This window comes from Falco naumanni, chromosome 12 (assembly GCF_017639655.2).
Source record: "Falco naumanni isolate bFalNau1 chromosome 12, bFalNau1.pat, whole genome shotgun sequence".
Taxonomy (NCBI): domain Eukaryota; kingdom Metazoa; phylum Chordata; class Aves; order Falconiformes; family Falconidae; genus Falco; species Falco naumanni.
The window spans coordinates 9,595,727-9,609,919 of record NC_054065.1 but is presented as its reverse complement, the minus strand read 5'-3'; the positions used below and the strand labels follow the sequence as shown (position 1 = coordinate 9,609,919).

Here is a 14,193-nt window from a genome sequence, read left to right as displayed (position 1 = left end):
TTTTGAAGGCTTGTTTGGAGAACAGAAACATCCTGCCAGCTGCAGTCCCGACAGGGCACCTGCAAATGGAATCAGCTGCCTGTTCCCCCACGATTTGCTTTAACCAAGGCTCCTCGGGCTGTTCCTCAAAACGGTTAACAGAGACCGGGACCAAGCTGCTGCTGCCATGGGGAAACATTACCTTAAAATAAAACGCCTCAGCCAGAACCGCTTGGGGCAACGCTGACCACACCAACCCAGACCGGCCGGCAGCCGCGCTCCCCTCAGCCGCTCGCCCCGCCTCCATGCGCCCGCCCCAATAGGGAGGAGGCCCCGCCCAGCGATGACGCAGCTCGTCGGCCGCTCGATCGTCCCACCCCCTTCTCCCCTCCCGGCTGCCGGGGACGGGCGGGGCCCCGCCGTGCGCAGGCGCAGTTCGCTGCGCGGCGGCGGCAGCGCGACTCTTTCACTTACGTCAAAAGAATTTACGGCACTGCTAGCGGCCGTGGTTGCTGTGGAGAGGCTCTCCGTGCCCCTCTGCAGCGCCAGTCTCACCGCCCCGCCGAGCCGCGGGCCTGCCGGCGGGTGAGAGAGCCGCAGGAGGGTCGCCGCTTCCCCGGGGGGAGGTTGAGGTATAGCCGGGGCCGGTCTGGCCCTGCCGGTGGGGCGCCTCCGGGCACGGGCGCTGTGGCGCGGTGGGCGTGCGGGGCCCGGAGGGGAGAGGGGTGTCTCCGCCTGCGCACCGGCAGGGGAGCGGGTCGTCGCTGGGGGCTCTCGTTTTAAAGCGGTGAATGCTGGGTTTTCTTATCCTGGCACCGTTTCCTTCAGCGAGCGTAGCGCGAATCTTAACGACGCGTTTAAATTCAGTGTGCGGGAAAAACGTGTGCAAGTTGGGGGGGGGGGGGGGGGGCACAGAGCTCAGTCTGCTCCCTACTAAGGGTGCCTGAGTAACCAGGTGATGCCATGTCAGTCAGCTAACGCTGCTCTCTCTGTCTCAGCCTGCTGACCAGGTGCTTTTTATTGCTTTCCAAGGTTACATCCAGCAAACTCCACTTCTCAAATCATGGAGGCAGAACAGATTATGGAGGGACAGCCACAGGTATTGCAAGAAATGTTTTATGTGCATAATGCTAAGTGCACAAAAAGAGTATTTTCACTTTGCTGACTGTGTGTTATTTTACAGGTTCCAGAAAATCCCCATTCTGAATACGGCCTCACTGAAAATGTAGAGGTAACAAAGGTTTGGTTGTTGTAAAGTACAGTGAAAGTCACGTTCCTGATCAAGGAGAAAGGTGTTGAGTCTTGAGGCTAACTTCAGCTACTGTAATGTTCCCAAGAAAGTCTGACGGAAACTGAGCAAGCAGATAGTAGTCCCTTGAATAACTGGCTGTTAATGTATTTTCTGTAGCCTTGCTTCCGTTGTACTATATGGTACTGAGGTAAATAACAAACCCTTTAATGAGATGGGGTTTTTTGGACATATCCTGTGATTGTTACCTATTCTATTGCTATCTATTATATATATCTACATAACATATTATGCCACAAAAGTCCAGCCAGACTTTTATTACAGGAGGGGAAGAGTAGGACTTGGTGGCCTTTCTGAAGAAGTATTGAAGGAAGGGGTTTGTTTCATATTCTTGTCAATAGAAATACTGGATCGGAGTAATCCAAGGTATCTGATTACTTGTGCTAAGAAAGAATAGACACAATCCATTCTCTCCACTGTTGGTAACAGTGTGGGTTAGAATAACAACTCTATGACGTTTATTTTACTCCTTATCAAAGAAAGGCCTTCAGTCTCCCTCCATTACAAGCTCCTACTCTATGCTAAATTTTTTCAGAAACTTTTCTTAAATGTCTCTTGTGACTCATCTCCCTAATAAGTGTTTGTCTGTATGCCTCAGCTTCCACTACAGAACCATAACCCATTGGATATGTTGGTCGTGTATCGGTAGATTCATATATGTTGCGTTGAGTATGTTTGGTTTGCTGGCTGTGGTAGGGTATCCTTTTTTAGCTATGGTTAATGGTGTAATATGATTCAGCACTTTCTGACCAGAAGGTACCTGGCAGCATTTTGCATACATTTTCTTTAAAGTGTCCATCTATACTTTAATAGAGCACAGTCTCAAATTGCTTAACTTTAGCAGAGTTCCCTTTGTCAGACTTCACCTGAATTTCTTGTGCTTTTACCATTTTTTGTTTGTTAAAAGGGTGTGCATACAGGAACCATTTAATTAAGACAGCCCTTGTTAGTAGTCATTCATGTCTCAGTGGTGTAGAAGCTAAATCTGTGAATGCAAAAGTAGAAATAAACCCAATAGAGATTGAGTGTCACCTGTTTTAGGAAACTTACGACTCCCTAACTTTGTTTCCCCAAAGCGTAAGAGTTTAACAGAACGCTCCTCGAGATTGAGTTTTTGTGCGAGGAAAAATACGCACTTAAATTTTAAAGATTTAAAGAAGTTATTGCCAGTGGATTGTGAAGAGATGGGTACTTTGTTTGCACTAACACTTCAGAGTAGATGTGGCTGCTATTACCAATGTTGATTCACTTTTTTTCTACTTCAGAGGATAGTAGAAAATGAGAAAATAAATGCAGAGAAAACATCAAAGCAGAAAGTGGATCTTCAGTCATTACCCACACGTGCCTACTTGGATCAGACAGTTGTACCTATCTTGCTACAGGGACTTGCTGTTCTTGCAAAAGAAAGGTGAGATGCTTCATTGTTCCTTTTTGTACGAAAAAAGTAGGTCTCAAACTTGGGTGGTGCGTCACCTTTTCAGACCTTGCACACCAGACATAGTTTTGCTAGTTTGCTGGTTGTAAGAAAGTCATCATAACAGGTTTACAAACTTACGAATTGCTGTGATTGACCGTGTAGGATGTGCTCCTCATTGAGGTGCATGTGGCATAACAGTTTACTGAATGTGATCCTCCAGCAAGGAGGTTTTGGAGGGGGAAAAATGTATTTTTGCATTAATTTTATCACATAGTTCACCGTATAGCAGCAAGGCAAGAAGCTGTTCTAGTTTTGAACACAAGATTTTTGTAGTGTGGAATTACAGAGGGTTCCGCTTGTCATTTAAAAATCGAGCCTGATGTGTCTTTGTCGAGATTAAAACACTTTCTAAGGGATGAAGCTGACCCTGTGCTATCAACACAGAAGTAAACTGATAGTTTATCGTTTGAGTAAAGATTATGCTGTTAAGATGCCCCCAGTCTCTTATTAGTCAATGTAGAAGGTTATTTTTCAGTAATAGCAAACAATTATTCATCTTACCTGAATCAATTTCTAGCTTTTTGGTGTATCCGAACTATTGGCGAGTCATACTGCATGTAACTTTCCCAGTTTTGCTGAAATAACATTCTCAAAAGCTGGTATGGATGACCATAATCACATCAGGGTACCTACAGCCAGAACAGCAATCAACAGCATCTTAACCTCAAAAGGAGCTGTGAGTTTGAACTGCATTGTACAGACAGCTAATAAGGCAAAAGAGCACCCAGGAAGGTACACCCCGTGTGTGCACCTGAGCAGTGTGAGATCTTCAGTTGGCATCTATGGGAGTTCTGCTGCAGACTGAATGTAAAACGCAGCCTGAGGTGGAAACCTCCCACTTAAGAATCTGGGTACCTGTGTTACGGCCAAACGTTTGTTTTGGGGTGGGGTTTTCATCTTTCTTCATTATGGAAGGAGCTGTTCTTTATGGGGAGTCGTCACATTGATAGAAGAGGTTGGGGAACATACAGGGGAAAAAACCTATCAAACTGCCGAGGTCAAATTGGCTGTTCAGTTGAGCATATCCAAACCTCAGGGGTGAAAAAGCTGAACTACTAGCTTCGTCTGCTTCAAATTGAACTGGAAAGTAACTAATGGATGCTGATTTCTTCTTCTAAGCAAGACAGAGATGTTCGGGGAACAGCCCAGTACATCTGATGACTATGCCTGGAATTCAGTAGAAATTATCATCCAGGATAGTGAGCATACAGATAAATGACCTATTTGGGAGGAGTCAACACAACTTAAGTCAGGTCTTGTAAGTTTCTTGGAGTTCATTGAAGAGGTCAGCAAGCACATGTGAACAGGAGTCTGTTTAAATTTCTAAAAGGTTTCTGGCAGAGTCATTCACTAAAAGCTTTTAAAGAGAGTTAGTTGCTGTGGGATTAAAGGAAAGGCCTTTATGTGGATAAGGAACTGACTGGAAGATGCAAGATAGGGGGTAGAAGTAAATGGTAAATTTTCATGGTGAAATGAGCTCAACACCACAATCCTGGAAAGGATAGTTTATAACAATTTGAAGAAGTGGCTGACACAATCTGTCAATGATACAGAGTTTTACAGAATAGGTTGGGGTTTTTTGTGTGTATTTTTCTATTTGGTTGGGTTTTTTTAAGTTGATTGCAAATAATTGCACAGGAACTTCACTAAGTCTATGTGAAACTATGGAAGACTGCTATGAAAAATTGAAACTGTGACAAAAAGTGGAAGACTGAATACACATAAAGAGAAAATTATGTACCTAGGAGGGTAATAAATACCCTAATGCTAGTGACAAAGTGATATTCAGAGTTGACAATTACCCTTGTGAAAAAGTATCTTTAAACCATTAAATGTATATGTCAGTGCATTGCTCAATCAAAAATAAATTCTGAACATTAGGACTTAGAAATTGAAGGGGTAAACCCAAGCATAGCATACAAGAACATTGTAAATTTAAATTATCTTTTAATATTGTCTGTAATTCCAATTCCCCTGTATTCTGGTAGAATATGGAAAAAGTTAGAAGAGTGCCAAGGCAGTCAGAAATATGAAATGCTATCTGTATATGGAGTGACTGAATAGATGATACCTAGAAAGGAGACTTCTGTGAAAGAGTATATTAGGAATCTGTTAAATCACAAATAGCATAGAGATGATGATGGGATGGATTGTTTATTATCTCTTCTGATGCAGTAAGTGAAGCAGGTAGATAATTCATAATAAACAAAAGGAAGTGATCCTTCACAGGTCACATAATTAAGCTATATCATTTTTTGCCTCGGGTGGAGGATGTTAACACTTTATTTGGGCTTAAGGGGCAACTAACTGGTGAAAGTTGTAGAGGAATCCACCCAGGACTATTAAAGGTGCTAGCTCAGAAATATGTACGTGCTTGGGAGCCAAAAGGATGGTCCAGAGAAGTATCTCTACAGACTTACTCCATTTTTCTTAATGCTCTTTATAGGCATATTTGCTCACTGCTAGACCTTTGGTCTGACTCAGCGTGAAATAAGTAAGCTTGTCGTTTATATTGCAGACAGCATGCAGATTAGCAGGTTTCATGCACTGTAGCTGGAGGAGCTCTTTTTTAAAAAAAACCAAACACTTGTGGACTAAGGCCGGTGATCCAAAGTGTTTATTATTGACTACTTGCAGGTTACCCCAATTCTCAAACTTGGAAGTTTTTGTGTAAGTTTTGTTGTGTTAATATCAGTTGTCAGAAACCATGAAAACAGCTCCATTAATTTTTACTTTATATAGCATGAGTTAAAGGTATAGGCAAATGCATGTAACTTCCAATGATGTACATAGAGTATTTATGCTTGCAGACTATACCTTAGTTCTAGGTATGTAACTGTTCTAGCAGTTTAGTAACATAGAACCAACATGGCCTAAGACCCCTCACTAAAAACTGTCTCATCAGACAAACTGGGAATTTACAGGGTAACCCTAGGTAGTTGGTCATCTCTGAATCAATGCTTCTAAGTGTTTGGGAGGAGTTACGTTGCTTTTAAGGGAAGGTGATTAGTTCTTCAACTACCTCATTTCATAGAATAAAAAATAATTGCTTTTGAATTACTTTTTTCTTTACAGACCGCCAAATCCCATTGAATTTCTAGCAGCATATCTTTTAAAAAACAAGTCACAATTTGAGGACCGAAATTAACTCCGTAAAAATGAGGACGGTTTGGCTGCTAGACTGAAATGCTCATTTGCCGTCATTTGTTTTCTGCTGTAAAAATCCTTCGGAACCATGATGTTGTCTTTCTTAATCGCATAGTTTGCTTTACGTTTTGAGTTATTTAATAAAGAAGACTTTACATTTAATTTGTTCACTTGTTTTAAACTAGCTGTTAAGAGACTTTCAAAATAAAAGTACTGAAACTCCACTGCTGGGTGGAAATGAATAATTCCATGGGGCTACATCACCTGAACACATGGAACAAAGGGGAACAATTTGTTATGGGAATCACATGGGGAATTTGATTTCATATAGCACCCTCCACCTGCAACATGCCTAAACAGAAAGCAAACAAATTTAAGAGCAGTTAGAATTTAATTTGAGGAAGTACTGATTGATTAGAGAAGAGAACTTTCTTCAGAACACCAGGAAATGGGCTTAGTTAAAACAATTAGATTCAGCAGCTGCAAAGATCACCTGCAGACAGTGTCCAGAGTTTCAGACATTTACATTAATGAGGTGTGCTATGCAGCATTTATCATTGATCTCCTGACTGGTGTGCTGGATTTAACTGAAACACCGAATAAAGTTTGAAGTGATTTACAAACGTTCTGTAATTCAGTTCTGTGTGCAGCTACCCCTAGCTGGAGTGTTTTTTCTCTGTCAAAGACCGAATCGTAGAATATCTCAAGTTGGAATGCACCCATAAAGATCATCAAATCCAACTCCCTGCTCCTTGCAGGACTACCTGAAACTAGCCACATGACTCAGTTGTGTCATCCAGATGTTCCTTGACCTCTGACAGGCTTGCTGCTGTGACCACTTCCCTGGGGAGCCCGTTTCCAGCGACCAACCATCCTCTCAATGAAAAGCCTTTTCCTGACGTCCAAGATAATCCTCATCTACCCAGTAAAATACCACGTATTCTGATTTATTTTTTTTTCCCCTTGGGTCTACCAACACTTTTTTTGTTTGTTTTCCCCATTCTTAACATCTTTGTCAGACCCCTTGATTTTACTTCTGTAATCTCAGTAGCGGTAAAAGCCACAGATCTCAGGGTGCAATATAAGAAGCTGTAAGAGAGACTGGGGATCAGAAGAAAAATAATTTAAGACAGTAAACTATGTTGTGAAAAAACACTAGCGAAGTATTGAAAGTCTGGCTTGTAGCTGTAGGACTGGCTTGCTAGGTTATTGGCAACGAGTACAGGGAGTAGGCATAGCCCTCAAAATTCCCATTTTTGTTTTCTGTAACTTGGAGCAAGGAGCACAATCAATGTTGTTCACTAGCACTGGATACTGGAATCCAGATTAAGCATAGCCCACTTTTTAATAGACTGGGAGAATGACTGCAATTTTTTTGACAGTGACAGAAACAGCAAACTTGGCTTCCAAGAGTTGCTCAATTAACCAAAATCCTATTATTATTCAAATAAACTTTCATATTGCCATCTTACCGTTCTCATCTCCGTTCTGGGTTTCTTAGTTAATTGCTATAAGAAAGCAAGCAGTTAAAAACCTGTAAATTAAATTCTTTGCTGCAAGGGTTGGAGGGTTTTTTCTGTGTGATGTTAAAGGCTGCATATTTTTTTTTGTAATTATGCATAAATTCACAAGACACATGGGACTCTCATTTGACTTGTTCCTGCAATGACTTAAACACCATATTTGCAGTATATTAGGTTGACCATGACACAAGTAATTATTTTCCCTTCATTCTCTGTCATCTAGAGGACTTTGCTATTGTAATCTGTACATTTGGTTTTAACTTATTTTAACATCACTTTTCTTTAATAGCTTACATACATGGGTGTAAGAATGGCCAGAAGGTACATTATTCAGAGGAAAAATACTTAACTTTTCAATTGTCTGCTAACTTGCAGGGGCTGGAATGAGATCTGGCCATTACTCCTAGTAGGAAGGCTCTCATTATTTTACATATTTCCTAATGTGCTAGGAGGGAAACACTGAATTAGCAAAGTTCCAGAGCTGCAAGACTGGGCAACAAAAAAAAAAAAAATGGAAAGAAGCCTGCAAACCCCAAACCAAGCCCAAAAAACTCTATTTTGGAAAATTTACAGAAAGGCTGCCCAGGGAAGTGGCTGAGTCACCATCGCTGGAGGTATTTAATAAACAAGGAGATGTAGCACCAAGGGACATGGTTTAGTGGTGGACTTGGCAGCATCAGTTTTCTGGTTGGACTCCATGATTTTAAGGGTCTCTTCCCACCTAAATGAGTCTATGACTTTATAAAATTGTGGAATGAGATGACTAATTCTATTGCATTGTGGTGAATACCATCTCCATCAAACGCTGACACTTTAAAGAGACACTGAAAGGATTTTAACAACAGTGTTTTGACTTTCTGGAATGAGTAATAACATTTAAGTGAAGACGAGACACCATAAAGACTTGGTACTGCTATTTTTATTGCTAAAGTGGCATTCCAAGGTTTCATCCATAGGTGACAACATTGCAAGATTGTTAAGAATTGTTAAGGGGGGGGGGGGGGGGGCGGCAGAAATCTATGCTGCTCCCCAATGTCAGTGTTGAGAATTTGTGCAAGACCACATAAAAAGAAGCAGTTCAACTATTAATCTTCCCTGGACAGAGCAATTTTCTTATAATGTATTGTTATACCTGCATTTCAGAATACAGATTTCTCATCTTACAGTAACACCCATCAAGCAGCTGCACAAAACTTGTAAACACACTGGCTTTCCACACAGCTCTAGCATCAACCTAGAATCTCAAAGCATCTGTACCTGCCTCAAGGTGAGCTGTCCCTGCCAGCAGCGTGCCACCTACTGAGCTGCTGGTGGCACCGTTTGGTACAAGGTGTCAGCTGCTGTTGTCTTCCCACCTAAGCTAGTTCCAGAGAAGGAAAAAGCCAGGTTCACAAGGTGATGATGTTAGAAGATTTACTACAGCAGCTTTTCCGGGCAGCTTCCTCCAAAAAAGTAAGTTGAAATGTTACTAGCAGCAGTGAAATCACCAGTTCTAAGAAACAAATTTTAGTGATTCTTGCAAAGCTATGACAAGTCAACAAGAAAAGTGCAACCATATTCCTTTTACTTTTTAAACTGGCTTCACCAATTGGGATCTGTAATGTGAAGAAGAGAGCAAGTTACTATCTGAATAATCAGATCATATCTGAATAATCCCAATTCTCCAAGTTAGGGAAGGCATGATAAAGTCCAAATTTGCAAAGCATTTACTTGTTTTAAACTCTCCCCGTGACAAAACAATGGAGATTCAGTGATGAGACTCGACAGATGCTTGCTATCGTGGTTTAATCCAGAAAGAAAGAAGTACTATTTTTCCACAGGAAACACCATTGCTGAGGGCTTCAGGATAAATGTATTTCATTTTGAAGTACAAATCAAAAACCAAGTGATTTTACATTCATAAAAATGAGGAACTTGTCAATAAAATGGAGAATAGATGTAAGGGGCTAAAAATTACTAATAGATGTCAAATAAAAGCTTGAAGAAATAAGTGAAAATGGCAACTTTAGATGTATGACAGGCCACTGCCAAATAGCTGAAAGCTTTATCTCTTAATTCATGAACAATTGTTTTTCAGTTTTCTCCACACTACCCTAGGTAACTGAGTCAGTATATGCTCCAAAGGGCAGTAAGCAGAAAATAAAATGGAATACCTGGCTAACACCACAGCACATCTTCCAAGATGACTATTTTTGATCCAATATCCAGAAGTTACTATTCAGTAACTGTGGAAGAATTATATATGACTCATATGCAGTATTTTGAAGCCTGCCTTTTTAAATGCTTCTACTGAGAATGTTATCTTTTACCTTTAAGGAACAGTGGCAGAAGAAAAGATTTCCCACTAAAAGCACTTCTGATCAAAGGGTTCTATATCCTCATATTCTGAAGCCTGTTACCACCTAAAAATACAGTTTGACTTGCCTTGCCTTTTTTTTTTTTTTTCATCTCCAGTTTATCACAGACTTTCTCCAGGATCAGTACAGGTCTTTGAGCTATCCATTTTATTTTCTGAAGTGCTGTCACTATTGTAAATGCAGTCTGATCAAAAGAACTCCTCTCTCACCATCAGACTTTCTAGAAATAAAACAGATGCTTTCAAACAAATGCAAAATCTGAATTCTGAAAGATATAAGCAGTTGAAACCAGCAGGTTGAAAACATGAGAAGAATCCCTATGCCTACCACGCTTGATAGAATACAGGTTTTGATTTATTCTTATCATTGTACTAATTACATAACAAACTATTCTTAGCCAAGCCCTAGCTTGTGTTCCCTATTTTATTTCATCGTCAGAATTCATTTTAAGGGTGACTACATAGCCTAGATCACAAAAGTACAGAAGGCCAGCTGTTCCAGAAATAGGCATTTTAGCATGATGAAAAAAGTTATCAGCACCGTTTCTGCTAATGTTCCCTTTTCAAATACAGTTTTAAGTGAGGACTTAAGATGTAAATGCTCTGTGAATAATTATGGGGCAGTTTACAGCACTGCTAGGGCAACACTGACTAGAAATGTGTCATATTCCTATTCCCACAGTGCTTTTCTCTCTTCTCGAAGTCTGTTTTGCAGTTGTGCATAATAAACCTGTATTCTGAGAGGAGTATAAATTAATAAATGCTGCTGGATGGTTGAGAAGTATCTCCTAGAAAGCATATGGCCTTTTTTCTCTGGTGAACACTGTGATATTTACAAGATGGATAATTACCCACTGATAATGTTATTCCATTATACAGGAAGCGGAAATATTTCCCTTGTAAGGGGGGGGGGGGGGGGGGGGGGAGAGAGACAGAGAGTTAAGTACAGTAGAAGGAAGGCCTGCTAGGATCAACAGGTTCCTCAGATGCAGAATGACAGTAGAGAAAAACCTAGAGTAACAGTGAACGGCTTCCTGAGAAGGGAGGAGACAGGAAGATGGTGTGAGAAGATGATAGGAAAGAAGCCAAAATAAACCATATGCAAGATGACAGGAGCGAAAACCAAGAAAGGAAGAGACCTTGACAGCTGAGCCAGCTGAAGACATGTGCCACCCAAGTTGGGCACAGGATGTTACCCAAGGAAACGCCTGCACGCTAAGGGCACACTAACTGGCAAGTCACTCTTGCCACCATCTGCCTTCATGCTTTTCTTTCAGGTAAGGAACAACCAGCCAACAGACATACATGTGTCCATGCATTGTGTCAATCTCCCCTGCACATCAAAGAAAAAATGACTTAAGTAACAGCTCTGAACAGGTAAGCGCTCCTGTTACTTTTCCCATACAAACAGTCCTTGAAAAAATTACAAAGCAGGAGGATCTCCCAACCTAACCCATGCTTCACAGCGTTCAGCTGAAAGCTCAGCCCAGATCCTCAGCCTGTGGCTAGAACCTTTCCACACCTCCATGTCCTGAGTGCCAGCAAGCCCAGCACTGCCATCTTCTACTTAACTGAAGAGCTGCTTGCTTTTCTGTTTCTGCCTCTCACGTTCACATTATACGGTACTGAGGAAGTGCATCACCAGCCCTTAAACAAAGAAACAAACTGTGATCAGGAGGTGACAGAAGCTTAAAATAGAAGAACCCACAAATCGCTAAACGCTGCTCAGTGGTATTATGTCCGCCTGTGACAGGCAATAAAGGAAAAACCCTACTGTCACCCTCACCAGTGAAAACAACTGAAATTCCTCCTGTAGTATACTATGGATGACAAACTTGGGCAAGAACAGTACAAAACTGAGAAGGAAGTCCTCCAGCTTCACTGGGCTCTAGAATGACAGTGCTGGCTGCTAACAGAGGACAGAGATTCACTGGAATACAGGCATATGCCACAATCTAAGGATTAGCAAAGAAGCTTGTGCTTTCCGTGACACTTAGCTGCAGTTGTTCTTCTGCATCTATATGGATCCTACATTCACAATACATAAAGTAAAAACTTCATCCTAATCTACACCTGATCTAGGTGAGAAAAAACTACACACAAGTAAAGAACGGTTAATGATGAAAGCAAGGGAGAAGGAAACATAAAAAGGAAGCACAAGGAGAAAAGGGATCCAGCCCAAGAGGTATGCAACAACAAGAAAAGAAATATATTAAAGAAAATTTAAAAGGCAAGCTGAAGAGAAAAACACCACTACATAGAGAAAGGTAGCAAATCCAGAAGAAATACTTAAGTTTTTGCTCATTACACTGTCTAGAAAACCACTTGGAAGTTCTTATATCTTGTTTTCATCAGAGGGGAAGAGCTTACATGAGATGAAAGCTCTTCCTCTAAATGGTAGAAAGGAATACCAGGTAATTAAAAATTATTTTAACCTCCAGTTCCCCCAAGATGTTCCTTCTAGCAGTCTCCACTAACTGTTCTTGGTGGATTGTGGGACAACGGTGCACCAAAAACTATCTGCTGGCATGACCTTTTTTTGTAAGTACGTAATTGCAACATTTATTTTTCTCTATGAAATTTATCTTCTGCTGCTTTTAAATAACTTTATTGAGGGATTAGTAGTCAGTTCAGGAACTATTCCCAGTATTGAAGTATATGTAAAAGATTTAAGAGTTAGTTATAAATGCTTATCAAAACCACCAATACGTTTTATGTTAAAGCAGTCAGGCAGGATAGTTCTTCCAGTCCAGGCAGCAGTCACAACCCACGTGAACCTTTTTCAACGCACTATTTGCAAAATAACTATGGAATACTGTAAGGACAGCTAGACCAGCGAAGGCTACGTAAAATACCAGACATTTCCTGAGATAGTCAGGTCCCACTTCCCCCTGACAAACTATTACAAATATTATTAATTGGAGACTCCAGTCTTCATTGCCCCTCGGCTGCACTGGGAGATGCGTCACGGGTGCAGAGAAGGATCCCCACGGATAAAAATGACATCGGCCATTTCCCTGCAGCACGACTTTTTGATCTTCCAAGACATACTGTGTGCAATGCCTTTGTCCCCCGTTTCCTTTGGTTTACTGTTTAATAAAAAAAACCACCAAACCAAAACACAAAAAAAAACCCACAAAACCCCCAAAAGCTCTGTATTTTGCATTCATTTGTAATTGGCTGGGGGACTTTTCAAAGAATAAAATGCCCTAAGGGGGAGAAGAGGGATGTGTTTCCTACCCTGGCCCACACACTTCCCGCCTCACAGGGCGCCAGTCTGCCTTAGCACGTCAATGGCTGCAGCCCCCACCCCTCCAGCCTGGCACCCCTCTCTCCCGGTGGTCTCGTACGTCAGCGGCTACAATTGCTTTTTTCCTCCCCCTCTTTGGTACCGGCCACGCTCCCCTTTCCCCTTCTGCCGTAGGAGCTATTTCGGGCTATGCTTCTCGTCTCCATGGCAGCCGTCCATTCACCAAGCTCACAGAAACATTCGAGGGGCGAGGAAGGACGGAGCTGAGGTGAACCGGGGCCTTCTACACCGAGGCGGCCGCCCGCGCCCGCTGCGCGGCGCGGCACCGACGGCAGCCGGGGTCCAGCCCCCCGGCCCGAAAGGGCGAACGAGCCCCTCAGAGTACGACCCGCTCGCCCAGCCCGTGCCGGGGACCGGGGGACGCGGCCCCGCGGCCTGCACCGCGCTCTCCTCACGGCAAAGGGGCGACCCCCGGCACCGCATCGCACCTCTTCGCGCCCGGGATCACCACCCCCCTCACCTCCCGCCCCGGCCTGCCAGGCAGGGGCCCGCCGCGCCGCGCCGGAGGGGGGTGTCCGGTAGCCGCCCGCACCCCGGCAACCCCCCGGCCCGCCGCGGCGGAGAGACAGGGCCCTGTGGGGGGCCCCGCTGCCGCCCGCGCCCCCGCCCGCACCGCACCGCACGGGGCGGAGCGCCGCCGGCCGTGCCTCCCCTCATCTGACCTGCGCTCGTAATCTTCCCTTCCACCACGGAGACACAGCCCCGCCAATCAGCGGGGCCAGAAGCGATCGCCACGGCAACGCGGCCGGCCAACCCGCGGGCAGCTCTCCCCGCCGAGCCCCGCCTCCTGCCCCCCACCCCCCCGAGGCGGCGCCGCTCCGTTCCGGGCCTGTCAAAGTCGTGGGCGGGAGCAGCGCGGGCGGGCGGCCAATAGCGGCGAGGCTTTTGCTTTCGTGCCCAATGGGGGAGCGGCGCCCGTGCGGCCCCTAGTCCACGGGAGCCGAGCCGGGCCAAACCCAGTTGCTGCCGCGGCCTCCTTCTCTTCGCGCCCCCCCACCTGCCAGCGCGGAGTTGGCGGCGGCGGCGGCCTCGGGCTTTGTCCCCGCGCCCCCCCCTCCGAGCCCCCCCCCGCGGGGCGACCGCCTGCGGCCG

The 14,193-nt window shown here is 43.9% G+C and overlaps 1 protein-coding gene and 1 long non-coding RNA gene across 4 annotated transcripts; one reads left to right on the top strand and one right to left on the bottom strand.

Annotated features, from left to right (window-relative positions):
* Window positions 1–437: 437 nt before the first annotated feature.
* On the top strand, window positions 438–6,136 carry DPY30 (dpy-30 histone methyltransferase complex regulatory subunit). 3 transcript variants are annotated; one of them, XM_040612209.1, is made up of 5 exons: window positions 438–564; window positions 1,012–1,078; window positions 1,163–1,210; window positions 2,554–2,696; window positions 5,841–6,136. In XM_040612209.1, exons 2-5 carry the CDS (start codon window positions 1,043–1,045, stop codon window positions 5,911–5,913), a joined length of 300 nt encoding a protein of 99 aa, XP_040468143.1. In that variant the 5' UTR covers window positions 438–564; window positions 1,012–1,042; the 3' UTR covers window positions 5,914–6,136. The 3 variants fall into 3 exon arrangements, with proteins under 3 accessions (XP_040468143.1, XP_040468145.1, XP_040468144.1); XM_040612211.1 differs by having other exon boundaries at window positions 444–564; window positions 978–1,078; XM_040612210.1 differs by having other exon boundaries at window positions 444–611.
* A 2,200-nt stretch (window positions 6,137–8,336) lies between these two features.
* Window positions 8,337–13,752, bottom strand: LOC121096388. The gene is made up of 2 exons (XR_005830476.1): window positions 13,562–13,752; window positions 8,337–11,438 (listed from the first exon to the last, which is right to left on the bottom strand). It is a non-coding gene; the product is annotated as an uncharacterized LOC121096388 (long non-coding RNA).
* Between the last annotated feature and the right edge of the window lie 441 nt (window positions 13,753–14,193).